General features: G+C 33.8%; 1 protein-coding gene and 1 long non-coding RNA gene across 3 annotated transcripts in view; one reads left to right on the top strand and one right to left on the bottom strand.

The window, feature by feature from the left end:
* Positions 1–4,868, top strand: part of LOC132430949 (uncharacterized) — a 68,696-nt gene extending 63,828 nt beyond the window's left edge. The window contains exon 5 of the long non-coding RNA XR_009520595.1: positions 3,784–4,868. This is a non-coding gene — a long non-coding RNA (uncharacterized lncRNA). The remainder of the gene's footprint in view (positions 1–3,783) is intronic.
* PTPN12 (protein tyrosine phosphatase non-receptor type 12) overlaps positions 1–26,484 on the bottom strand; it is an 86,489-nt gene that overhangs the window by 14,892 nt on the left and 45,113 nt on the right. For both annotated transcript variants that reach the window (XM_060020311.2, XM_060020312.1), the window contains exons 6-12: positions 24,794–24,865; positions 21,064–21,123; positions 19,106–19,248; positions 16,273–16,339; positions 13,499–13,576; positions 13,299–13,397; positions 6,664–6,749 (exon numbers count right to left, since the gene is read on the bottom strand). In XM_060020311.2, coding sequence (XP_059876294.1) covers positions 6,664–6,749; positions 13,299–13,397; positions 13,499–13,576; positions 16,273–16,339; positions 19,106–19,248; positions 21,064–21,123; positions 24,794–24,865 — 605 coding nt within the window. The remainder of the gene's footprint in view (positions 1–6,663; positions 6,750–13,298; positions 13,398–13,498; positions 13,577–16,272; positions 16,340–19,105; positions 19,249–21,063; positions 21,124–24,793; positions 24,866–26,484) is intronic.

The following is a 26,484-nucleotide window of genomic DNA, read 5'->3' as shown; positions in this document are numbered from 1 at the left end:
TGATCGCTATCAACTTCAACTGGTCTACCTGACCGTGGAGCATCGTCCAGCGAGAAATCTCCAGCACGAAACTTCGCAAACCACTTTTGAAACATTCAATCAGTCACAGCACCTTCTCCATATACTGCACAAATCTTTTTTTGCATTTCAGTTGCGTTTTTACCTTTCTTGAAATAATAAAGCATAATATGCCAAAAATGTTGCTTTTTTTCTTCCATCTTCAATATTAAAATGGCTACACAAAAATTCACCAATTTTGATAAGTCTTTTTTAAATGCACACTGATATGACAGCTGTCACAATACAGTCTAACAAAATTGTTTCGAATGAAGTTAAAGATAACTAAGTGCTACTAGAACCATCTTATGGAAAAAACCAAACGAACCTTTTGGCCAGCCCTATACATCCATGATACTATCACCACACTGAAGGTAATAAACATATCCATCACCTCCAAAAGTTTCCTTGTATCCCTTTGTGGTTCTTTTTGTTACTCAAATTTAACTCATAATTACACTAACAGACTTTCCCCTTATCCTTCCTTAATCTAACGCTTGTTGAAATAAGGCTTAATAAATACACTTTTATAGTACTTTCAATATGCACAAAAATTATAAGCCCTATCACAAAGAAATATATGTTACATACTGACTTTCCACTATGGTATTCAGCATTAATATTTTCACGAGGTATTCTGATGGAAAAAAATTCCACTGATGATAATGACTTGCATCATTCTTATTGTAAATATTGTTCTTAATTTCATCTGTCCTGAGGAATGCACTTTTTACTTCTCAAAAACAAAACAAAACATTCAGGACCTACCACTTGCTAGGTATTACACCAGTACCAGAAGACAGAACAATGAACACAACAGTTTGGGTCCCAAAGGAGTAAAATAAGGCTAAAAAGGTAAGTTGGAGACATACTGTGAAGGCCCAGAATTTCACGGTAAGAAGTTTGGTCTTTATAATATAGAAATATTACATTTAATTGGTGTGACAAAGTCTTAAAACGAGTAACTCTATAACTTTTGTTTCAAATTGATGTTTTATAGAAACTCAGAAAATTATTTGCCCTATAATAAATTAGGCTGGATTCAATATGAGATGGAAAGATTATAGAGGTGAAGGAAATGACAACCAAAATATTAGAACATAACATTCTAAAAACAAAAAACCTTCACTACTACCCTTTCTTCTAGAGAGTTAATACTATATAATGAAGAGTATTGGACTAGAAGGTAACAGATGTGTGTTCTTAGTTGAACTCTGCTAGTCTATGCAGGTCAACACCTTTGAGAACTAGCTATATTAACATCCATGTGATCAAGATTACTGTAAAAATCACTGGGTTCACTATATCACTTATCACTTTGACATATCATTGACTATCTACAGAATGAATAAATACATGTGATCTAAAAAAGATGAGAAAACATATATAATAGACACTGTATCAATGCTAATTATTAATTTTCACCAAATGGTATCTCCTAAACACCTTACACTTTGGAGTTGAGGAAGATGATCCACTTGTGTTTAACCTTTATTTCTTGGTTTTATTATGTATTCTAATATCTATCAATAATTTTAAAAATACATCTGAGATTAAAGGTATTTCTAAACAGTGAAAAGGAACAAAATAAGAATTAGAAAAGAAATAAAACACAGAGAGCATAGGAAATTAGAGAAGTACAGTAAGCATGCATAGCAGTGTGTTTTGCCAAAATCTACCCTCATTTATCTTAAAAAAATGCCAATTTGGATAATTCAATTAGAACTTTAAACTTTCAGTAGTCAAATAAATCAATCTTGTCCTTTGTGATTTCCTTTATCCCTTCTATTATATCCCCCTCTACAAGTCTGTCAAACATTAAACTATATTGTATGTTTCAATGATTTGACTTTTTATATTTAATTAATTTAACTATCTGAAGCTTACTTTGGTATGTGGTGTGATATAAAGATCTAAATATATTTTTCCCCTAATGGTTAATAATATGACTTAATAAATAACCCTTTTCTTTTTCCTTGTTTAATATATGTTAAATTAATTCATAACACGATCTATATTTCCTAGTTGCTTATTCAAGTCCATCAACTAACTGGTATGTATGTATGTGTGTGTGTATATATACACACACACACACATATATGCACGCTTTTTTTTTTTTTTGGCCACTACATGCAGCATGCAGGATTGTAGGTCCCTGATCAGGGATTGAACTCATGCCCCCTGCACTGGGAGTGTGGAGTCTTAACCACTGGACTTCCAAGGAAGTCGCAACTGGTATATTCTTATACCACTAACAGATTATTTTTATGTTTATAATGCATTTTATTTATTTGTTTATTTATTTTGGCTGCACTGGGTCTTAGTTGCGACATGCAGGATCTTTTAGTTGTGGCATGTGGGCTCATGGTTGAGGCATGTGGACTCTTAGCTGCGGCATGCATGTGGGATCTAGCTCCCTGGCCAGGAATCAAACCCAGGCCCCCTGCATTGGGAGCATGGAGTCTTACCCACTGGAGCACCAGGGAAGTTCCACTAACAGATTGTTTTAAATATAGATTTATAATTTTTAAAAGGGTTGGTTCTCACTCATCACTACTTTCATCCTAAGTTTTCTTTGGTATTTTTGTCTCTTGATTCTTACAAGTGAACTTTAACATTATATTGGGAAGTTCAGAGAAGATTCCTTTGGTATTTTGATGAGAACTGCATCAAATTTGAAAACAACTGATATTTTAAATATCACTGAAAAAAGCTAAATTACAGTTAACTTTTCCAACCAAGAACACTTAATTTTTTTCACTAATGCAAATGAATACATTTCTACTTCAGGTTCTACTTTCTACTTACGGTTATTTCCAGGTATTCACATTTTGAAAGGGATCACTTTTAAAATTTTTTCTTCTCCTATTTGGCTGGTCTATAGGACCACTTTCTAGTTTTATTCAACCACTTTGCTCCTCTTTCTTATAAATTAGTCATTTTAAGGAAATACATTTGGTTTTAATGTAATTATTTTTTTAAATCAACAAAAGGAAAATAACATTTCAAAGAAGAAACAAAGGGCTTCCCTGGTGATACAGTGGTTAAGAATCCGCCTGCCAAGCCAGGGGACACGGGTTCGAGCCCTGGTCCAGGACGATCCCACATGCCGCGGAGCAACTAAAGCCCGTGCGCCACAACTACTGAGCCCACATGCTGCAACTACTGAAGCCCATGCGCCTAGAGCCCGTGCTCCAAAACAAGAGAAGCCACCGCAATAAGAAGCCGGCACACCGCAACAAAGAGTAGCCCCGGCTCGCTGCAAAAGCCTGTACACAGCAACGAAGACCCAACACTGGCAAAAATGAATAAATAAATTTATTTAAAAAAAAAAAAAAACAGAAAAAACAGTCAAGTAGAATAATAGCTGTTTTATGTATATGGATTTCTCCCATAACCCAAGTTTCTACTCGCCTTTTTCCCAGGGCCCTGGGTCACCTGAATCCCACCACATCCTGTGCTTGATGAGAGTTCCCGAATGCCTCTATTTGAGCATACCTCAGCTCCTTGTTTTGATCCCAGAAATACCCTCACCTATCCAGGATATTCTAAGTGCCACAGATGTTTAAAAGTCCAGTTCATTCTCCCAGGCAGTCCTTAAAGGAAGTAAATAGATATTCATGCATTTCTGCCAGATATAAAACACTCTCGTTCTTGGCCTATATAATGCCACTGTTTCCTGGTTTTCCTTTATCCCTTGATTGTTCATTTCTTTTTTTTTTACAGCTTTCTTTTAGTTTGCTCTTCACACATTTTGGTGCTTACCCAGGTTCCCTCCTTGGTACTTTGAGATATTGTACCCAGAATCTGAAAGATCTTATTCATGCCCAAGTCTTCTACATCAGCTATATACAGAGTCCTCAGTATATTTTTTACCTCCAGCCTAGATATCAAAATGTCTAAAACAGAACCACTTTCTTTCTCCAGTCCTATTCCAACTTAAGTTTGTTTGAATTGAGAGGCATTAGAAGCATCAAGTATATTGTTTTTGTCTCTGAAATATTTATAAATTAAGAAAAATTTACTAAGGCATACTTTTGTGTCTCTGTAGTAAATCTGTTGACAGTTTATAGAAATAACTAACAATGTATACTTCCAGAGTGCTGGTGTTAGTGACAAAATATCGAGAATATTATTAGTTTAACAACATATATATTGAAAAGAGAAAATGAAATCTGCTATTCAAAATCTACAATTTGATTTCTTTAAGTATTTATAAACCAGAATCATATGACTGACTACATCTAATACAACAAACATGAGCCTTCCTCTCCAGATCCGTCTCCAAAAACTCCAATGTACTCTAAACAACTGATTAACTTGCTTACTGTAAGCCATACTGAAAAAATAAAGTATACTGTTTTTATCAATCTTATGCTCTTGGGATTTTATTTTCAGTTAACAAAGTATTCTTTGTGGAACACAATAAAATTCTGCCACTTACCTCTATTTCATGAATAAGAAAGAAGATGGACTAAGCATGTAATACAAACTCACACACATATAAAAACTTGAGCACATATCCCGAAATAAAGCCCTGACATAAGCTGAATGAACACTTTTCTGTTAATACTCATTTACTACTTTTTAGAATTATTTTTTCATTTACTGAAGAAAAATAGGAGCCAAACTTTTTTTTTTTTTTTGCGGTACGCGGGCCTCTCAGTGTTGTGGCCTCTCCCGTTACAGAGCACAGGCTCCGGACGCACAGGCCCAGTGGCGATGGCTCACGGGCCCAGCCTCTCCGCGGCATGTGGGATCTTTCCCGGACCGGAGCACGAACCTATGTCCCCTGCATCGGCAGGCGGACTCTCAACCACTGCGCCACCAGGGAAGCCCGACCCAAGCTTTTAAAAAGGTATATGAGAAAGGTTTAAAATTCAGAACACTCTACACTCATTTTTTTCCTTCAAAATTAGGAAAAGGCTACCACGATTTGTAGTTGGAGGTAGATGACCATATAAATCAAAAATATTAGCGTACACTCTGAGGGCCTCTACCTTGGCTCACTCTGAAAATCCAAATTAAAAGATATCAGTGTAGCAAAAATGTTTCTTAATTTCCTTTAAGGTCATTAGTTTCTTTAGGACTCTACAGAACTGATATGGGAGACAAAAAAAATTAGAGAACTAACAGTTTATAGGTTTTAACTGGCTCCCTTCCATAGTAAATACCAAAATGGAAATCAAATAGGAAAGAACTGTTGAGAAGTGTTTTAACATCCTGAGCATTTAAACACTTAGATCTCAACCCACCTATATAGGCTTTCTGATCTCCCTTAGAGAAGTATGCAAAGGCATTCCAGAGACTATAATAGCTACTACATCTTGCCTTAGTTGTAAGCTTTTACTTTTGTAAAGAAGGATCTCATTAAGGTACAGCAACTCAATGCCAAGACACAACCATAGTCACCTCACCCAACTTTATTCAACTTCTATCAAACTTTTAAGGGGAAAAAATTGGTGAATCCTATACAAAGGAAGTCCTACTTTGAGGGAAGGTGAATCAGTTTGGGCAGATCTATGCTCGAGACAAGACACAGTATAAGTCATTCTAACAGTTTTATTACTTATCTTCCACTGTGTCTCCTTTTAAAAATAATTCAGTAACTCAATCTTTTTTTTTTTTTTTTTTGCGGTACGCGGGCCTCTCACTGCTGTGGCCTCTCCCGTTGCGGAGCACAGGCTCCGTACGCGCAGGCCCAGCGGCCATGGCCCACGGGCCCAGCCGCTCCGCGGCATGTGGGATCCCCCCGGACCGGGGCACAAACCCGTGTCCCCCGCATCGGCAGGCGGACTCCCAACCACTGCGCCACCAGGAAAGCCCCCAGTAACTCAATCTTAACTCCACATTGTAATGGGAAAACCAACATTTAGTGAAGACCAAGTATGTGCCAGGTCCTACATGTAGCATTTTCACATACTTTATTTCATTTAATTCTTAGGACAATACTTAAACAAACAAAAAACCCAAGATCAAATAAATTAAGTGGCTTACTCACGACTTCAGAGCTAGTAAGTGGATGAAAAGGATTTGAAACTAAATCATTCTGACTCTATCTATATTCTTTCCATACTACCATCTAACTGACCTAGCTACCCTGAAAGAAAAGAGGGAAAAAGGGGGATAGGAATATATATTGATTTTAACTGTTATAAATGAGAGCTTGGTATGAAAGTAAGAAAATCTAGAAAGAAATAAACTCAGCTTTGCCAGTGATATTTTTAAACATCTTCACATAACCTCTTTAACAGGCATACAATTTTTGACAATCATATTACCTGTTCAGTCATTAGAAAACTGAAATAAATCTTAGGAATAGCTAAAATTTTAGTTGTACCACATACCAAAAGATGAGCTATAGTCAATTCATGGTTATGCTCACTGTTCTGGTATAGTATACTACTGAAATTTTATCTAAATTGAAAAGAATTTTTTACAGTACACCATTAAAAAAGTCAGTTGCCATACATATGCTACATACTAAACAAAAGAATGATAAGAAAACTTATAAAATAAAACTAAGAAATATTCAGAATTTTTTTGTTTTATGTAACAATGAGTAAAAGATAAGTATCCTTTCAAAGAAAATGTGACGTACAATACCTGCGGGTCCTTGGTGGTTTTGGAGGGGGAGAATCTTGTTTGTCAGGATCTATGGAGCTGACCATATTTTCAGTGTTAATTTCATTCTGCCAAGAAAAAAAAATGCTTCATTAAAGTTAGGGGAAAAATAATTTTCCTTCCTCATGTTTCAAATAAATTGTTATTGGGCTTGTGAATTTTTAAAACAATGCTAATTTTGCCAAATAATAAAATAGGTGTTATGTCCTCTACATTTAAGCCCGAAAAAACAATATCAAAAAAACAGTCCATATCCAGTTACCAAGAAAATCAACCGTGTCGAGCAGCATTTCAACATATTTCAAATGCTACTGTTAAGAAACAGATTTCCCAAGAAAATAAAGATCCAAGATGATCTTTTTTTCAGGCATTACTACCACTAGATTCGTAATGTGCACATAGGGGGAAAAAAACCAAGGTAAGTCTTATATCCTTCACCTTTCCCAGACTTTTTTGAGACTCCTGTTGCTACCTACTACTTTAAAAGGGATGATCCTGAGTCAATACAGTTCTTATACAACCTATAAGAACCTCAGGTTGTATTTAGGATTGTGAATAGAGGAGATGTGAAATTATTATATAAAACATTGTCTTGAATTAGTTTCAGCCTCAGAAAGTACCTCATTTTTATATAGCTAGGCTATGTCAATTCTGGGCCAGAAGACAAGAAGGTTTTCACCCTTGCCTACATCTCAGATAATTTTACGAAAAAAGCCATCTTTGCATATACGATAATCAATTAAGGAACTCTGAAACTGTAGTTGACTTTTTTTTTTTTTTAAGTCACAAGACACTTCTACCATATCCATCATGGCATCTTCTTTGTCTATATAACTGTTTCTTGCCAGTGTCCTTTTCTACTAAGTACTCCCAACAATAGAAAACAGAGACCTCAAGTTCACAGCAATTTTTAATGGACCCTGTTTCCTAATATCAGATGCATTAGAAGTGTCTTACACATCTTACTATGCATCTTGTTCTGACCAAAACAAGAGTTACATTATGAGACTAAAAGCCTGCATCCTTAATTACAGCTGCCTATCAAATCGGAGGCATCTGTTGCAGGGATATCTGCTATAGATAGGATAACCACATAATTCATTGTCCATATCAGGGCTTTTACACCTAGACAACAAGTATAAACTGGTTTTGCCTCGAGTAAATCAGGACTTTGTTATCACACTTTTAGATCCTCAGATATTACCAGAATTTAAAGACTACTCTCATCATAAAGATTCCTCTCACATATTAGTGATTCATGTGCTTATTTCTATTAATTAAACAATCATATTCCCATAATAACACTCATTAATATTTTTGTACCAAAATCTATAAATATTCTTATTAAGTAGGTTAAAGAAAGATTAGTGAACCATATGAAACTGCTTCGACTGAACTGTTGTTTCTAACCTACAAAAACACATCAATTTTTTACAATTTCAACATAAACAGCCTCATGTCACGTCAAGTCAGGTTTTGCTGCCAAATACCAAACGCACACACACAGACACACACAGACACACAAACCAACGGTAGGTTTTCAGTGCATTTTATATTTTGGGACAGAGGTAAGGCATTGTGGATCTATATGTGAAAGGCAATGAACAGTAAGCACTGGAAAGGATACAAAAATGTAAAGGACATAGCCCTTAACTTCAAGAACTGTACAGTCATCAAACAAAAAAGTGAAAGGGTAATAATAAAACCATAAAATGGTAAAATCAGTACAATGAAGCTATGAAATCAGAGAAAGGAGATGTTATAGGTGAGAATATTAAGAATATACTTGGGAAAATATTAAGAAGTTGAAAACATTAAGGTAGCATGTCGAATGGCATTAAGGGGTGGATAAGACACTGACAAATAAAAGAGAACAGAGGATGGAAGTATGGAACAGGGAGAGAAAGTAAGGGTATTTTAAGCAAATGACTGCATGTGACAAAGGAAAGAAGGTGTCATGATGATTCCTCATTCTGGGTGAATGAAAGCTATTAACAGAAAGGGACAAAACAGGAAAAGAACTTCTGGGGGAGGTAAGATTTTTGAGCATGTTGAATTTCATATGTTTAAAGGAATCCATGTGGTAATGCAGAACTACAACTCAGAGAGCCACTGCCCCCACACAGCATGAACAAAACCTCCTAGTCACTGGACTTGAGAATAAAACAATGTTCTTCTTGGATTCCTAGTTTTTACCTACAATAATGTTTGCTGTACTTTTATATCTTCTGATCCTCTTATATGTACAGCTTTTGTCCCCACACTTGTCCTAATATATACAGCTCTTTGGCTGCTTCTATTACCACTTAAAACAATCACCAACTTTTGAAGTTGAAAGGAATTTTAGAAATTAAAGAAGCTACTGGAGATTAGGTTCTAGTGTATTCTCTTGTTTAAAGCAGAGCTTGCTAAAGCTATTCTTTTTAAACTTTCGACCACCTTTACCCATTTTGCTAAAGTGTATTAATATTTTTTGTGTATTAATATTTCCACATAACAGCTTTATCAAGGGCCACAAAAGAAAAAAATCAGAACCTAATTATCAAATATATAAGGATATATTATCAGCTGCAGAACAAAATAAATACTAAAACAAGGTGCTTTAAAAAAACTTTACATTGGAAAAAAATTCAGAGTTCAGTAATATCACATCTAAAATGTACAACACAAGCACAACAGAAGGACCATAACACAAACTATTGTTGCTGTTAATCACCCTAGAACTGAAAATCCTGGTGTAAACTGGTGGTAGTATCTTTTATATACAAGATAAAAAGGCATGTGCGCATACCTTAGAGATGCTTGCTTACTGAGGTGTTTCTAAATCCCAAGTCAAATGCTACTGGATTCCAAAATAAATTTTCTCTTTACATCTTCTACTCTGAGAAGTGATTTTAGTTGTAAATACCTCTAACAAATAACATTTATCATAGAGTCATATTGCTGATTAGCATTTCAAACTAAAATCTCTACAAAAATAATTTTGAGACATAGAGCTTTAAGAGCTTTTTTAAAAGTTCCTTAACTTTACTTCTAAATTAAGTTGTCAGAGAAATAATAAATGGAGATTTATGATTGTTTTTCAGAGCATAGGTTCAGAAAGATAAGTAAGATATTTCAAATCATTTTACTCAACCACACAGCTCTAAGATAATTTTCCCCAAATTTTTAGATCCTACATTTTCTCTAACTGGGATTTATGGTTTCTAACCATATATAAACATGTTATAAAAACAGTCATTTATATTTTAAAGTACCTAGAAAATAAGATTTCTTAAGAGGAAAACATTAAGAAGTTATCTAGAATGATACGCTATCTTTTATCCTATCCACTTGTCCTTCCACGTTTTTATCCGTTCATCCATTGAGATATATAGTACCAGACATTATGGTACACAACCTTTGGCAAAATATTTATTCTCATAAAATATAGTTTTTCAGAATGGATTCTATAGAAAATTGTTTTTCCCTTTTGCAAAATAGGAAAAAACATCTTGTACAAATGGCAAATTCAGCAGTCATCATGTCAGCTTTAACAAAACACAAGGACATAACCTAATATTTTAAGTTCAGTTAGCATGCAAACATGTAGTGTGTGGCTCCTATATAACCAGGCAATGAGATAAGAAAGTAGGATTGAAGTAACCACTATCTGCTATTGGATGCTATTTCATCTAATCTCATATAATGTATGATTTTTCTTGTATTCCTTAGGGATTTGTAAACCTTTGACCTATTAGAAAAAATCTGTAACAAAAATGTAACTGTAGTGTGGAGTTCAGGCTAGTAAAAAGGAAGTTTAATTTTACGAATAAAACCTAAAAAAAAAGAAAAATCAGGTAATGAGAAAAATGAAGATGAGAGAGTAATGCAATATTTTTCACACTTTTTTGGAAACATAGTTAAAACCTTTAAAAATACAACATTGAACATTGCCTTAAAATTTTTTTCTAGCAAAGGCAACAAAAGCAAATTTAAACAAGTGGTATTATCACACTAAAAAGCTTCTGCATAGTAAAGGAAACCTCAAGAAAATGAAAAGGCAACCTACTAAATGGGAAAAAATATTCGCATATCATGTATCTGATAAGGGGTTAATATCCAAAAAAATATAAGGAACTCATATAATTCAGTAGCCAAAAAAAAACAACACAAGTCGATTAAAAAGTGAGAAGATCATTTGAATAGACATTTTTCCAAAAAGACATGCAGATGGCCAACAGGAACATGAAAAGGTGTGCAACATTACTAGCCTTCAGCGAAATGCAAATCAAAACCACAATGAGACCTCACACCTGTCAAAATGGCTATTATCAAAAAGACAAGAAAAAAGTGTTGAAGAGGATGTAAAGAAAAGGGAACCTTTGTCTATTGTTGGTGGAAATGCAAATTGGTGCAGCCACTATACAAAACAGCATGGAGGTTCCTCAAAAAATTAAAAATAGAACTACCATATGATCCAGCAATTCCACTTATGCATATTTATCTGAAGAAAACAAAAACTCTAACTCTAACTGAAGATAAAAAACGCTAACTAAAGATAGATGTACCCCCATGTTCACTGCACCATCATTTACAACCCAACTGTGCACTGATGAACAGATAAAGAAAATGTGGTATTAAAAAAAAAAAGAAAAGAAAATGTAGTGTGTGTACACACACACACACACACACACACACACACACACACACACACACCGGAATATTATTCAGCCATAAAAAAGAATAAAACCTTGCCATTTACAACAACATGAATGGAACTTGAGGGCATTACGTCAAGTGAACTAAGTCAGAGAAAAGACAAATGTTGTATGAACTCATATGTGGAATCAAAAAACAAAAAACGGAACTCATAGATACAGAGAACAGACTGGTGCTTGCCAGAGGTGGTGGTGGCAGTGGGGCCCAAAGTGGGTGAAACAGGCTCAAAAGCTGCAAACTTCCAGTTATAAAATAAGTAAGTCACAGGCTATAATGTACAGTTTGGTGACTGTAGTTAATAATACTGTATTTTATATTTGAAGATTCCTAAGAGAGTAAATCTTAAAAGTTCTCCCCACAAAAAAAAAAAAATTCTGTAACTATGTATGATGATGGATGTTAACTAGACTTACTGTAGTGATAACTGCACAATATATGCAAATATTGAATCACTATGTTGTACACCTGAAAGTAACATGTTACATGTCAATTATATCTCCATAAAAATTAATTAAAATTTTTTCTAGCTGATTCACTTTGCTGTACAGCAGAAACACAACATTGTAAAGCAACTATACTCCAATAAAAATTAATTAAAAAAAAAAATTTTTCTATACATTAAAAAATTTTTTCACTTCTAGAAATAAGGAAATGGTATAACTCTGAAGCATAAGAACCTTAACTTTGAAATTAATATTGCATTTATGGAAAAAAACAGAAGTATTTTTCAATTAAAGGTTAAAGAAAAAGTAGTCTATTTAGCTTTTGAAATACTAAAGGAGTCTCAATTTAGATAAAATTACACACAGTAGTATATAAGCATTCTATTCTATATTATAAAATATTTGGCTTCATTGAGCACAGGTTATAACAGGCTTTAGTTAAACTAAAGGGAAAAGAGAGATCATAATATGAGGCATAGTTGTAAAATGATTTCTATGTTAACAAGGGAAATAAGAATGAGGTCACATATGAATCTTAAAAATCTGAAACTATCACCTGTCTAATAAAGGAAATACACTGTCCCAAAAACCCATGGATTAATATTAGATTATTTTAACACACTGAGGTAAGCATTTGGTTAACAAATCTCTCATTTGTAACACCAAGAAATTTCAAATAGCCTTGGAAATTACCAAAACCATACAAAGGGGAAAAAGGAAAACAGTGGTTATAAATTTTGCCACTAATTTCCTCATTTTACTTCAGTTATTGAGGCTAAATTGGTTTATCATGTGATAGTCATCTTAGATTCAATAATAAAGATGTAAAGAAATTCATCCAAAAAAACAGCCTGATACCTTCAAGGATAAGACGATATAGAGAGGAAATAAGAGAAATACTTTAAAAAGAGGCAGAAATGAGAACACTGTGAGAAAAGAGTATTTTTGTCAGGTCAAAAGTTTGAATATCCAATAAATTCTAACGCTAAAATGACAGTGAAGTAAAACAAGCCCCAAAGGGACCTAATTATGGTCCTATATTTCTACATGATTAAAAAGCACGTACAAAATAATGACAAAGCTTTATATCATCATGACCAAGAACAAAACAAAATTCATGTAGAATCAACTTAGAATTACTTTGGTTGGATGGAAGGGGAGAGAGGAAAATGCAGTTAATTTGTTAAAAGTAATTTACACTTGAAACAATATTGAATTATATAACTTTTGACTGAGATCTACATTCATAACTATATTTTACTTAGAATATTATTTAACTTGTAGTGGAGTCATTATATATCCATCACAATAGAGATTCAAAGAGGAAGAAGGAAAGGAGTTAAAAAATCAAAGTTAAAAAAAAATAATAACTGTAACGGATATTCTCAGATAAAACACAAGATGGCAATTAAAAAGCTAAATATCACATCTTGGTTAAAAGTTTTCTAAAATTAATAGGTGAAGAATACCTACCACTCCATCAGCAATTTTCTGGGCTCCATGAATTTCATATAGTTGTAGCTGTTTTTCAAACAGTTGGGCGATAGCTCTATGAACAAGCTCATACTGCTCCTATTAGGGAGATGAAATGATAAACAAGGGGAAAGACATTAAAAAGAAATAAGAAGGCATTTATAAAAATATAGTTTATAAAGTGAAACAAAAAACTATACCTTTGTTTGTACTGCAGAATGCCTCTGTGTTCTCATTTCTTGTATTAAGTTGAAAACATTAAATTCCTCTGGTATTTTCTAAAACAAAGAATTTAAAACATGAACTGTGGACAACTGTTCAGAAAAAACAGTAAAATAGTCTTCAACTCAGCTTTTCACACAGACCTTATATACGTGCTGGGTAACTGAAAATTTATTGAGCACTATCTATCATGCATCAGAGACTGTGCTTAGTCAAGAACGAATCTTGACACTCAGCACTCAAGCTAGTGAGCTAGATACGTGAACAAATAAATGTCCAGCCATAGTATGGTTGCCGTACAGTGGGAATAAACGTGCTGTGACTAACACCGGTGTGTGAGTGAAAAGTGAAATATACATAAGCATGGCGGATTAAATGTATAATCTATTTGGGGAATTGAGAAGCTTGATGTAGATAAAACTGACTAAAAGACTGAAAGAAGGAGAGCAATTCAAAGGAGGAGAAAAAATAAGGCTACTTGGCATCAGACTGCAAACATAATAGAGTCTGAACGCATTCTAGAGGCCAGTGTTTCCTGGGCTGGCTACATAATGACCAGCTAAGAGAGCTACATCTCTGGAGACTGTGAAACATCCTAGACAATTCGTTTGTACATCTGGAATTATAACTACTGCAACAGGCAACCATGACAAGGGCAGATCTGATATTCGGGTAACTTTTGTAGCAGGGAAGATGACAGAGTGAAAAGCGGAGAAACCGGTGGAGGCTTACTGAAGCAGTCCAAAAAAACAGAAAGGTAGATTTAAGGCACATTTCTGAGGCAGAATTACTAGAACTTGGTGATCAACAAGAATATTTTGGAGTGATAAATAAGACAGAAGAGTTAAACATGATTTCCAGATTCACTGCTTGGGAGTCTTTATATACACCAGAAGATTTTTATATCATTTCCTAAACTAAGGCTTAAGATTATATTTATGTTATGTCAAACTCAATCAAATGGGGACTGTGTTCAAAATACACAACTTTTGAAATGACAAGATGTTTGTTTGCTAGTATTCAACCAAATGCCTCTTGCCCCCCCAATTTTTTTTTTTTTTTGCGGTACGCGGGCCTCTCACTGTTGTGGCCTCTCCCGTTGCGGAGCACAGGCTCCGGACGCGCAGGCTCAGCGGCCATGGCTCACGGGCCCAGCCGCTTCGCGGCATGTGGGATCTTCCCGGACCGGGGCACGAACCCGTGTCCCCTGCATCGGCAGGCGGACTCTCAACCACTGCGCCACCAGGGAAGCCCCCCCAATTTTAATCTTTGACTTTTATGTTAAAATGTATTAAAATCTAGCATTTTTATTCACTTAAAAATTTTCATACAAGTGTTAGGAGATGATTTGTTTAGGGGGAATACAAAAATGAAATTTAACAGAGGGCTTTTTGAAAAACTGTTTAAAATTTAAATACTCCGGGGCTTCCCTGGTGGCACAGTGGTTGGGAGGCCACCTGCCAATGCAGGGGACACAGGTTTGAGCCCTGGTCTGGGAAGATCCCACGTGCCACACAGCAACTAAGCCCGTGCACCACAACTACTGAGCCTGCACTCTAGAGCCCGCAAGCCACAACTGCTGAGCCTGTGCTCTAGAGCCCACAAGCCACAACTACTGAAGCCCGCGTGCCTAGAGCCCGTGCTCCACAACAAGAGAAGCCACTGCAATGAGAAGCCCACGCACTGCAACGCAGAGGAGCCCCCACTCACTGCAACTAGAGAAAGCCCACGTGCAGGAATGAAAACCCAATGCAGCCAAAAGTAAATAAATAAATAAATTTTAAAAACAATTAAATATTCCCTAAGCAAAAGTGAAAAATGGAACGAAGGCAGGGAAAAAAAGAATAGAAGGAAGAAAGAAGGAAAAAGAAACTAAATATTTTATTATTCCTATTTTATATGACATAGATTGACAAATTCATAGAAACTATAAAGCTATGAAGAATAAAAGCTTCTCCCTAATGTACAGAAAATAAACATACTATAGAACCGGCAAATAAACCAAATCTACATACAATGAGGAGACTTGTGCTTTTCAAATCTGTAATGAGGGCTATGTCTTTATATTCTCAATAGTATTAAACCCAATTTCTTGGAAATAGTACTGGTAGCAACAATAATACCAGGGATAGTAAGAGAAACAAACACTAAATTTAGCACTTGCTACATGTCACACATAGTACTGAGGAACTTTACAAACTTTCTCAAGAACTTATTTAATTCTTTGAGTTATTAACATTATGATTCCCATTTTCAGATAAAGAAATTGTGGCACAATGAGATTAAGTAAATCGACCAAGATCCCACAGCTAGTAAATGAGAGAGCCAGAGTTTTAATCTGGGACGTTTGGCTGCAGTTATTAGCATTCTTAACCACCATATTATATAATGTTTCCAGTTAGGCATAAATATTTACTGAATTGATTATACTTATACATAGAATACATATAAAAGGCAACAAGAGTGCTGTATTTGGAAAAGTCAATGCAGAGTTTACATGCCTAATGTAGGTATTAATTCATCCAGAACAAATGGATGACAATATGTTTATCTTGCTGCCCAGTGTATTACCTCAAGGTAATATGCATCATTTATACCTTTCACTGCCTTTATCTCTTACATAGCAAAGCTACTTCTAAAAAAGTAACATATGTATAACAAAACATATGCTATAATTTACTGCAATTAATTATCAAGTTTGAAAATCATAACAGATCAACTAGATATAATGATACATAAAAATTATTCTTACCCCAGCTTTCAGTAAATTCCACGTATAATCTATGGCACAAATGGCACCTGTTCTTCCACAGCCTGCACTATAGATATAAAATTTGAAAAAACAATTTGATTTTTGTGGTAAAAGAACCGTTAAATACATGTGGGTGGACATGTTAATATTCAGAAGCAAAAAATCATTTAAGAAATCTGACAAAATTCTACTTATTTAGTAAATAAACTACAACTTAAAGAGTGTGCATGGCAAACATCCTTAACATTAAGATTTATATCTTGTTTTCATTTAATTTAAGGAACTTCCAAAAGTAACTCACAGAATACCTAGAAGCCTTCACTTTGAAAGTCTGTCTGCCTCAGAAAACCTTGTCTAGCTAACAAAATACCTTGCAGATATAAATTTATACTATGTTCTAGATGGCTCTGGTGCTTTAGAGTAGAGGAGAAAACTACATCATTTCAATTGCAAAAGGTATAGGAAAGACGAAGAATGCTACAAGCCCTAGAAACTGGTTTGAACACCAGCAGTGATTTCACCAAAGAAACAAAAGCCACTAATGCTCTCTAATCTCCTGAAAAACTAATAGAACCTGGAGAATGTAAAGTAAAATACCACAGGTTAGTTATTTTAAAATATGACAGAAATACTTTAAAGCAACTGATTTTCAGCTAGAGGGAGGCATATGCACTTAAGTATTGAGAATCACCATGAGTAATTAAAGATGTTACTGACATCACTAGAATAATTTTAGGCAGAAAAAAAGTTGGGCAGCATTTTAATGTGTATTTTGAAACTTTTAGAAGTATCAGCAGTTTGTTAAACATGTAATCTAAGAATTCCTGATAAAGTACATTATAAGCAACTTAGTATGGTTTTTAAAAAGGTCTTAAAAATAAACATTAATAATATTAATTTTAAACCACTGATGTATTTGTCAATTCCACACATCAGAATGTTTCTAAAATTTTGGAGTTAACAGTTACTAGGGCTAAATGATATACATTTAAAACTTGATGGTTAAAAGTGTGATATTACAGAGACACAGAAAACCAGATCAATGCAACACAACAGAAAATTCAGAAACAGATTTGAGTATATTCAAGTATTTATTACATAATGGTGGATTCTCCAATTAAAGCGGAAAGACTAGACCATTCAATAAATAGTACAGGGAAAGTTAAAGCAAAAATTAGATTCTTACCCTTTATCTTAATCACAGAAATATTCCAGATGCATTAAAAATATAATGTTTAAAAAAACCTACAAGTGTATTTTTACGCACTACTGTGTTAGGGAAGGACTTTCTAAGCATATGTCAATGTACACAAATCGTTAATGAAGATATTCACAATTATGTATGGTAAAACACAGGCAGAATAAAAACCATGAAAAACCAGAGCACTTACAACATGACTACACATTAACATCTTCAACATATAAAGATATATAAAGAATTCATAATGTATAATTACTGAGATGAAAATCACTGGCAAAGTAAACAAACAAGCAATCACAAAAGAATATAAATGACCAAGAAAAAAAAAGCTTGCCTGTCACACTGACACTGAAACAAAAAGACAAAAGTATTGGGAAAAATATGGGGAAATGGGCATTCCCACAAACAAACCAGCAGTGGTATGCTTAATTATAATGAGCATCGAATTTATGGATAACAAATTTTTAAATATATACTAAAGGTATGAAAAGGTTCATGTCCTTTAACTTAGAAATCCCACTTTTAGATATCTATTCTAATGAATTACAGATGTGTTCAACGATTTCACCATAAGATTGGCCACTGGATATTTAAATTGTTGTTTAAAATAGCTGAAAATGAATGGGGTAATAAATGAAATGCCAAGAAATGGAGGTTAAATATAAAATACAGTGCAGTCATAATGTATTCCAGAAGAAAATTTATATGACTTAGAAAGATGTACATAATATATGAAATGGGGAAACATTCTTAAAAAAAAAATACTATACACACATTGAAAGCACATACACTAAAATTTTAACAGTGGTCATCTCTAGTGGGATTGTGAGTGACTTCTTCCTTTTATGTTTGTGCTATCTAAGTCACTACAGTAACCATACTAGTTTGGTTCAAAAATATTAAATGATCAATTTATTTTTTAAAGGAAAATCTTCCTATCAAATTGGATTTATGAACTATGAACACTGACTGGACAATATTAATAGAACAGGAAATAATTTCAACTAACTTGTAAAGAAGTTAAGCCAAAGCAATTTCTTTATCTTTTAATTCTATAATTAAATAGATCTTTTTAACCAGTTAACTACTTAATTAAAAAGTCAACTAACCACAGAATTAACTACAGAAAAATAATTTTAATTAACCAGATTGTTAACTTATTCCCGCATCTCCATCAGCAAGCCACCTTTCTGGCCCATAAATAAAAAGAAGCCCTTTCACTTCACTAATATAAGGCATCACAATCCAACCACATGGCTAAGAAAACTACCTTTGGTGTTCCATCTCCACTAATATCTTTTAACTAATTAACCAGTAAATCTCTGAGTCTGAAAAATTTCATTCATTGATGCTTTTTATAACAAATGTGAATGAGATATAAGTCACTTAAAAAGATAAACTGTAGTTTTATAAGTACTATGGTTTTAAATTTTTTAGAAGCATTGACCGTAAAATAAAAATTAAGAGAAGAAAAGCTGCCTCAGGATTCAAATAGCTTTTACTATTTGGAAACCCATTAATGACCTATCTAATGAAATTCCAAAATTTAGGTTTCAAAATATCATACATTACCCATATTATAATGCCACCTATATTTCAAAGTATTTAAATATTTAGAAAATTTTTCTGTACCTGCAATGAATACAAATAGGCACATCTTCATGTTCTTGGTATTTCCTCATTAAGCTTATCATGTCCAGAATAGAATCAAATGATGAGGGAACATCATGGTCTGGCCAGTTCACATAATGAAACTGATATAGCCTACGAGATTCCTTCAAGAATAACAGAAATTCAGCCATTATGAAGATACACTTGCAAATTTTAAAGCATACAGAAAAGCTGCAAATCTCACTTTACTGCCATTTCTAAGAGATGTAATTCATATTTAGCACTTCCCTAAAAAAATGATAGCCTACATTTATCATGTATAAAGTATTGATCTAAGGGCTTCACATGTAACAATTTACTTAATCCCCATGTAACACCATGGGGAAGGTATTGTTAATACTATCCTCATTTTATAGGTAAGGAAATTGAGACAGAAAGAATAACATGCACAATGTTTCACAGCAAGTGACAGATATGGGATCTGAAAGCAGGCAGTCTTACTTCCTAAACCTACACTTTAACCATTATACTATGTATACTACTTAATTAATCTACAGTATTAAATGGATGAGCAATATACTATAAGCATTGTTTTAGAATCTATTGTAATCAGAAGACTAATAGACTATTTAAACCAAAAAGAAAATTAGAAACGAACTTGTCCAAACCCAAACCTACTCAAATTATGGTGTGGGCTGCCACCCATCTCCCTACCCTTTCAAGGGATCTGTGAGTTTCACACTATTTTTATAATAATACTAAGGTATTATTTGCCATTTTCATTCTCATTCTCTCATGAGTATCCAGCAGAGTCTTCTCAAGGCTATATGATTTAGGATGATGTCATCACTTGGAAAGGTAATGGAATGTCTGCTTGTATATTCATGCTTTTAAAAAAACTTCTCAGTTTTAATTTCAAATATAGTAAATATTAAAAGATATAACCCACAGAAACAAGAGCTCTTTGGAATCTTCAACAGTTTTTAAAAATGTAAGAGTCCTGACATCAGAATGTTTTGAGAATGGCTATTCTGGTGTTTAATAGAAAGAGCACCGCTTGGAATTCAGGTAAAACTGTATTCAAATTCTACTTCTGCCATTAACTGAATAACTTCAGGTAAGCTACCTAACTTCTCAAAGATTCTTTATCTTCATCTATGGGCAACAGAGATAACAGTACCTACCACTATGAAGCTAGGAGGATTGAAATGCGTGATACAATACTGAAATTCAGTAAGGTATCTATAATTAATATTATAGATTTAAAAATAGCAGCCAAATGATAATAATTGACTCAACTAAAGAGAAATGATTAGTCAGGTCAAGGGTTGCTAAGAGTACTGGAACCATGTCTACTTATAAACAGGAAGGAGTTGTTAAGTATGCTTACAATGCACTGTTTGGGGAAAAATGATGAGTGTCATGGCCAAGCTTAATTACTTATAGTGATTTAAAATTTAAGATAATAAAAACAGAGAAATTGAGGAAGAATTGATAGGCATTCTCTAATGTCTATCAGATTTTTCTTTGATTCCTTCCTGGAGAAATTATCATTTTATATAGCTCTGAAACTGAAGTCATGGGCCTCCAGTGAAAACAAGTTATATCTAAATGAAGACTTAGCGTTAATAGTGGCTTGTCTCTTTCTAAAAAATTGTAAACTAGTAAAAGTGGGTAATAATTATGTAAATAATACTATAATCTGTTTACTGCAATAGAGGAAAAATATTTGCAGCACAGAAACCAACTATTCCAAATACAGTAAATTTATTTTAGGGAAAGTTGTTCTAAGTAAGTAATTATATTAACTTTAACTGATAAAACATAAGGCTCAAAATGTAACTAATGTAAATGTAACTATATAACTAAAAATATCAACAAACCTCCTTAACTATGTAAGGTAAGATAGTATACTATTTATATATATCCTCTCTTTAAAAACTATCCTTAGAAACTATCTCTAAATGGAAAATACTTACATTTTGAAATTCAAGTAAGAGTGTCCTAATGAAGTAGTCTGTTCTTGCTTGTTCAGCTTCCTAAGTAAAGGGAAACGATTGTGAGTCAGTAGAACATTAAAACAAAAACATACACACCAAAACAAACAATAACCTCATATTTAAAGTCCACCATATGCAATTAATCTTTAAAATTCCAGGTATGCCTGATAATTATAAAAACAACATTCTAGAAGTCATCAATTTGTTTATCTAGGTTTTATTTATTTATTTATTTATAAACAGAAGTGTCTGTTAACCAATTACTTAGCTAGGAGTCTATCATCCAACAAAATATTTGCAAAGTGACAACCATCCCCAGAATCATGTAACAGAAATAACACCTACAAACAAAATGTCACTCCTTAGTACCTACAAACATCTTCAACCATTTTATCTTTCCATTAAGCTTGATTTTCTCTACCTAACACTCAACTCTGAATTAACTGGATGCCAAATGTGGAAGGAAAAGGATGCACTCACAAAATCCCAAATTATTATTTTGGTTGATGACAACATAATCACTTTAAAAGTCTCTTACTATCATTTGTCAATATATTAGAAAGCTAACTATTCTTTTTGCTTTTTTAATTAAAACTACAGACAGGGTAGGACAGCGACTGTCAAGAACAACAGGGTATGCTGCTTTATTAATTAAAAAAAATTCAGTATTATTCCTGCTTTAATTTTTTAAACCATAGTAATTTATTTTGAACTTTTCAAATAACATTGCAGGGGGACTTCCCTGGTGGTCCGATGGGTAAGACTCCAAGCTCCCAATGCAGGGGGCCCAGGTTCAATCCCTGGTCAGGGAACTAGATCCCGCATGCATGCTGCAGCTAAGAAGTCTGGATGCCACAACTAAGAAGCCTGCATGATGCAATGAAGGTCCCACGTGCCTCAACTAAGACCTGGCACAGCCAGAATAAATAAATATATATATTTTTAAAATAACATTAAGAGGAAAGTACGTTTTTATTTTCATCATAACAGAGTACAAATGAAAATATTGTTCCAAGACTTAACCTTTTCTCACCTATAAAAGGTGAGATAAATACTTTTGGCTTTGTGGGCCATAAAGTCTCTGTCTACTTTATGTTGCTGTTGTGATAGGCAAATATATAAATTAATGGGTGTGGTTGTACTCCAATAAAACTTCACTCATAAAACAGGCAATGAGCTAGACTGACCCATGGACAGTGTGCTGCTATCTGATCTAAGTGGTTACACACAGCAACATGCTACTGAGCTCCAGCCTGCCCATTCCCCACTGTTCACCAACACTTTACCCTCCTTCTCATCCCCAAACCAAGAGAGCTCCTGATACTGTCCTGTCTCAGTCTCAAACACTCTGATTGCCAAGTATAGTCAAGTCACGTACTATGGTTATTTTCACTTCCTTGCTTTCTACTTATAAATTTGATTTTTTGTTTGCAACAGTGATAATGAATCCTGAGTTGTCTGAAACAACCACATGCCATACAAATTACTTTCCATTTTGAAAGAAAAATTTTGCTTCTTCAGCATGGATTAATTCCATCATTGACAAATCAAACCAGCTGTTACGAATCAAATCAAACCTCTTATCAAGAGGACTTTTAAAAATTACCTTTTAGTGCAACTGAAAAACCAACCCAAAAAGTCAATTCATCTTTTCCAAATTATAAACTATTTCTTACTTTTCTCTATTCATTATTATAAGCTGTTTACTATTTCTGATCCCCGACTGTTAAAAAATTTTAAGTTGTTTTGTTGTTGACTATTAATCACTATATGTGGTCACTTGAACTGTGACATTCATTACAATTATCTTATTACATTTAAATTTACAAATGTTCAACACAACCATGCTGCACAGAACTAGGTTTCCTGGACTGTCTAGGGACTTAATATTGTAGAATACTTTCTGAACTGGTAAAGGGGTAGTGGTCCCTCACTGGAGTACAATATGGTTATGTATTGGTTTTTATTCATTCCAAACAATATGAAATGCAGTAGCATTTTTAATTTTTTTTAAATTTAATCCACAAACAGTTAATTCTAACCAGGACTTTAGAGTATTGACTATACTTTAAATCCAGGCCATTTAACTAGGAGTTACAGTTAACATTACAAAAATCACACTGTATTTATAAAGGAGACTGTGTAAAACAGCCTGAGTCCTTTTCTGCATAAACCTAGAAAGCACTAAATTTCTGGTAGCATCAGAGGAATTCATAAGTCCTAAGTACAAATAAGTCATAAAATTAAGGACTTCTTGAATTCACCAATGACGAGTAAAATCATAGAAATTATATTTCATTTAACCATGGAAAACAAAGTCAAAAACAAGCAATTATGAGATGGGTAATGTAATGGTTAATTTTATGTGTCAACCTGGCTGGGCCATGGTGTGCTCAGATACTTGGTCATACGTTATTCTCGGTGTTCCTGTGAGGGAGTTTTGGGGTGAGATTAACATTTAAATCCGTGGACTTTGAGTAGTGCAGACTGCTCTCTCTAAGGTGGCTGGCCCTCATCCAATCAGTTAAGGCTTGAATAGAAAAAAAGGACCAGCCTCCTCCAAGTCAGAGGATTCTCCAGGAGACTGCTTTCATGTGTAACATTAGCTCTTCTTGGTTCTACAGCAGACCGTCTTTGGACTGGAGCTGAACATCAGTTTGCCTGGGTCTCAGCCTGCCCACCTTCGGATTAGAACTATTGTATCAGCTCTCGGTCTCCAGGCTGCTGCTCTTCAGCGTGAAACTGAAGCATCAGCTCCTCGTGGGTCTCCAGCTTGCCCACCCTCCCCCTGCAGATTTTGTACTTGCCAGCCTCCATAATCATGTGAGTCAATTCCTTATGATAAACCTCTTTCTCTCTATATATAAACATCCTACTGCTTCTGTTTCTCTTGAAAACCATGACTAATATAGGGAAGTTATTTAATTTTCATGTATGTTTAATCATCGTATTTTGAGTTGAGTAAATAAGACAGTATATTTCTTTCAAGTGATTAAAATAGACACCTTCATGTGTAACCTAAAGCAAATTGTTGGTTCTATTCTAAAGCTTATATTTTACTTCTTTTTTGTTGTTCCTTCACTGTTTTTGTTTTTTAATTCATTTTCTCAGATTTGTGTTGTTAGTTTTAGAACTTGAATTTAATTCACTTCCACAGCTCATCAAATAGGTATATATTTTAAGTTTCATATCAAGTTTTCTGCCATAAAAGATCAACCTCTACTTTCAGGATGGAAGTTCTCAAACCCATCTTTGTACATAATTATAACAATTCTGGGGAGAGTAACATAGATATGAAAGATTAACATAATAAACTATACTTCCGTCATCAAGGATCTTTCTTATTTGTTGAATTTGAAACTAATACTTTATATACCACTTTTCAAATAGATCACTCAAAGCAGTTATTCGTTTATTCTTAGATACATAACACTTATGATCAACTTATATACAAAGAATAACACAGAATTAACAAAATAAGGTACAAGGAAATTATACGTTTATGAAAAGTCATTCTCAAAGCTTCTTAGTTTAAAAGCAGTATAAAAACAAACATTATTATTAATGTTTGTTTATTAAGTGTAGATTTACATTAAAACATTGAAGGCTTGGCTTATATAAAACCAGGTTCATACCATATTATAATTTAATTATCAGTCGAACATACTCATTACCTGATTAAATAATGTATATAAAAATAGGTACTTACACAAGAAATTTTAAATGGTGCAAATGTTATAGGGTCTTCTCCATACAAAGGCCAATAGCGCTCACATTTTTTCTGTTTTCCAAAAAAAAGTTAGTAAATAATTGATCATTTGTTTTACTTGAACTTTAACAAATATTTTGCGTTCAGGTTGTTCTTCCTTCCCAGAAAACAGAAAAACTGCCATCAATAGGCAAGGAGCTAGGAGCTCTCAGACTTACCCAACTAACCATAAAGGTGGGCTACCATGACCTCTCCAAGATTAGTCATAAGAACCTTATTAACATAAGTGTATAAACTGTTCATTGCTACCGGCTTGGTATATAGAGTAGATTCCAAAGATCCTCCTCTAGAAAAAGAAAAATTGCTTAAAAAAAAAGTGCCTGGCACAAGGAGGTCCATTCAGTATAAAAAGTTGCCAGGCAAGTTTTAATGCTTGTAAAATGACAATCTCTATAATAACTGGCTGAATTCTTGTTAAGTGTAAAATCTGTGGCATCGTGGAAAGAGCACTCCACTTGGTATCCGAAGAATTTTGCAAGTAGCAATTTTACTGTTTGGTTGACCTTTAGTTCCTTTACCTGTAAAAATGGGAATAATAATCCTTATCTTATATGATTGCTTCAAGTACTAAATAAGAGTTTATTTCAAATGTTCCACTGGTGGAACGCTATAAAAGAATAATGTATTATTTAAACTATCCACTTTTGAGATTCTAGGAAGTGTAATTGAACAGTTTCCCCTTTTACTTTCCCATTTTAAACAAGTATAGAAATAGTAGAATATTCAATTTTCATTGGTTTCTAATATCAAGTCCCATCATTTTAGAAACTTAGGTAAGTGAATGAAAGCCTAACTTTACAGAGAATCCAGTGATTCTGATGCAAGAAATGATGCAATTTTACCAAGACCCAATAAAATGAAACCCTTTAAATGACAATTTAGCTTAAAATAAACCTTTGGCATGGGAAATACATCAGTTCTTACTAAATTCTCATAGTTCCATATATAGTAAGTGGAATTGTTACCTATAGGCTAGAATTAACTGTAAGCTGACAATACTGTTCTCAGGGCAACAAAGTAGAACTGCCTAGTATGTCAGTTTAGCTTAGAGTAAATACTATTAATATTTTAGAAGCCTTAAAGCCACAAACTTCATTTCCCAGTAGAAGTTTATAGAAAATGATAAAATTAAATTATATTGACGGGTTTTTTTTCTTGTTGTTTTGCCTAGTAAAGTTTTAACATCTTGAAACAGAAAACAAATTTATAGAAGATTAACTTAGTAAGAATGAAAGCTTGTGACTAACATGCCCCTCATTCAGACGAGCAATAACTGAGTAATGATTATATTGGTATTTATATTTCAGGTATGAACTAATTACAATTGATACCAAAAATAATGTGTTAAACATCATATATACATAATCTATAATAATTTATCATTCGTTTCAGAGATGAGGAAGCTGAAGCTCAGAGGGGACAGTTCAATGTACCATGCTCCAAATGCTAGTAAAGTGTAGGTCTGTTTGATTTTATTACCTGTGCTCTTTCCATTAGGTCACATTCTAAGTCAAAGTCAAGGTTATCAAACAAATTCATAGCCCTAACTGACAAAACAACAAAACTGACTAACAAAACACTATAAATCAAAATAACATTAGCTTCAAAAATTTCTGCATGCAATACAACTT

This window comes from Delphinus delphis, chromosome 9 (assembly GCF_949987515.2).
Source record: "Delphinus delphis chromosome 9, mDelDel1.2, whole genome shotgun sequence".
Lineage (NCBI taxonomy): Eukaryota > Metazoa > Chordata > Mammalia > Artiodactyla > Delphinidae > Delphinus > Delphinus delphis.
Note: the sequence above shows the minus strand (reverse complement) of the source record. Positions and strands in the feature narration are given on the sequence as shown.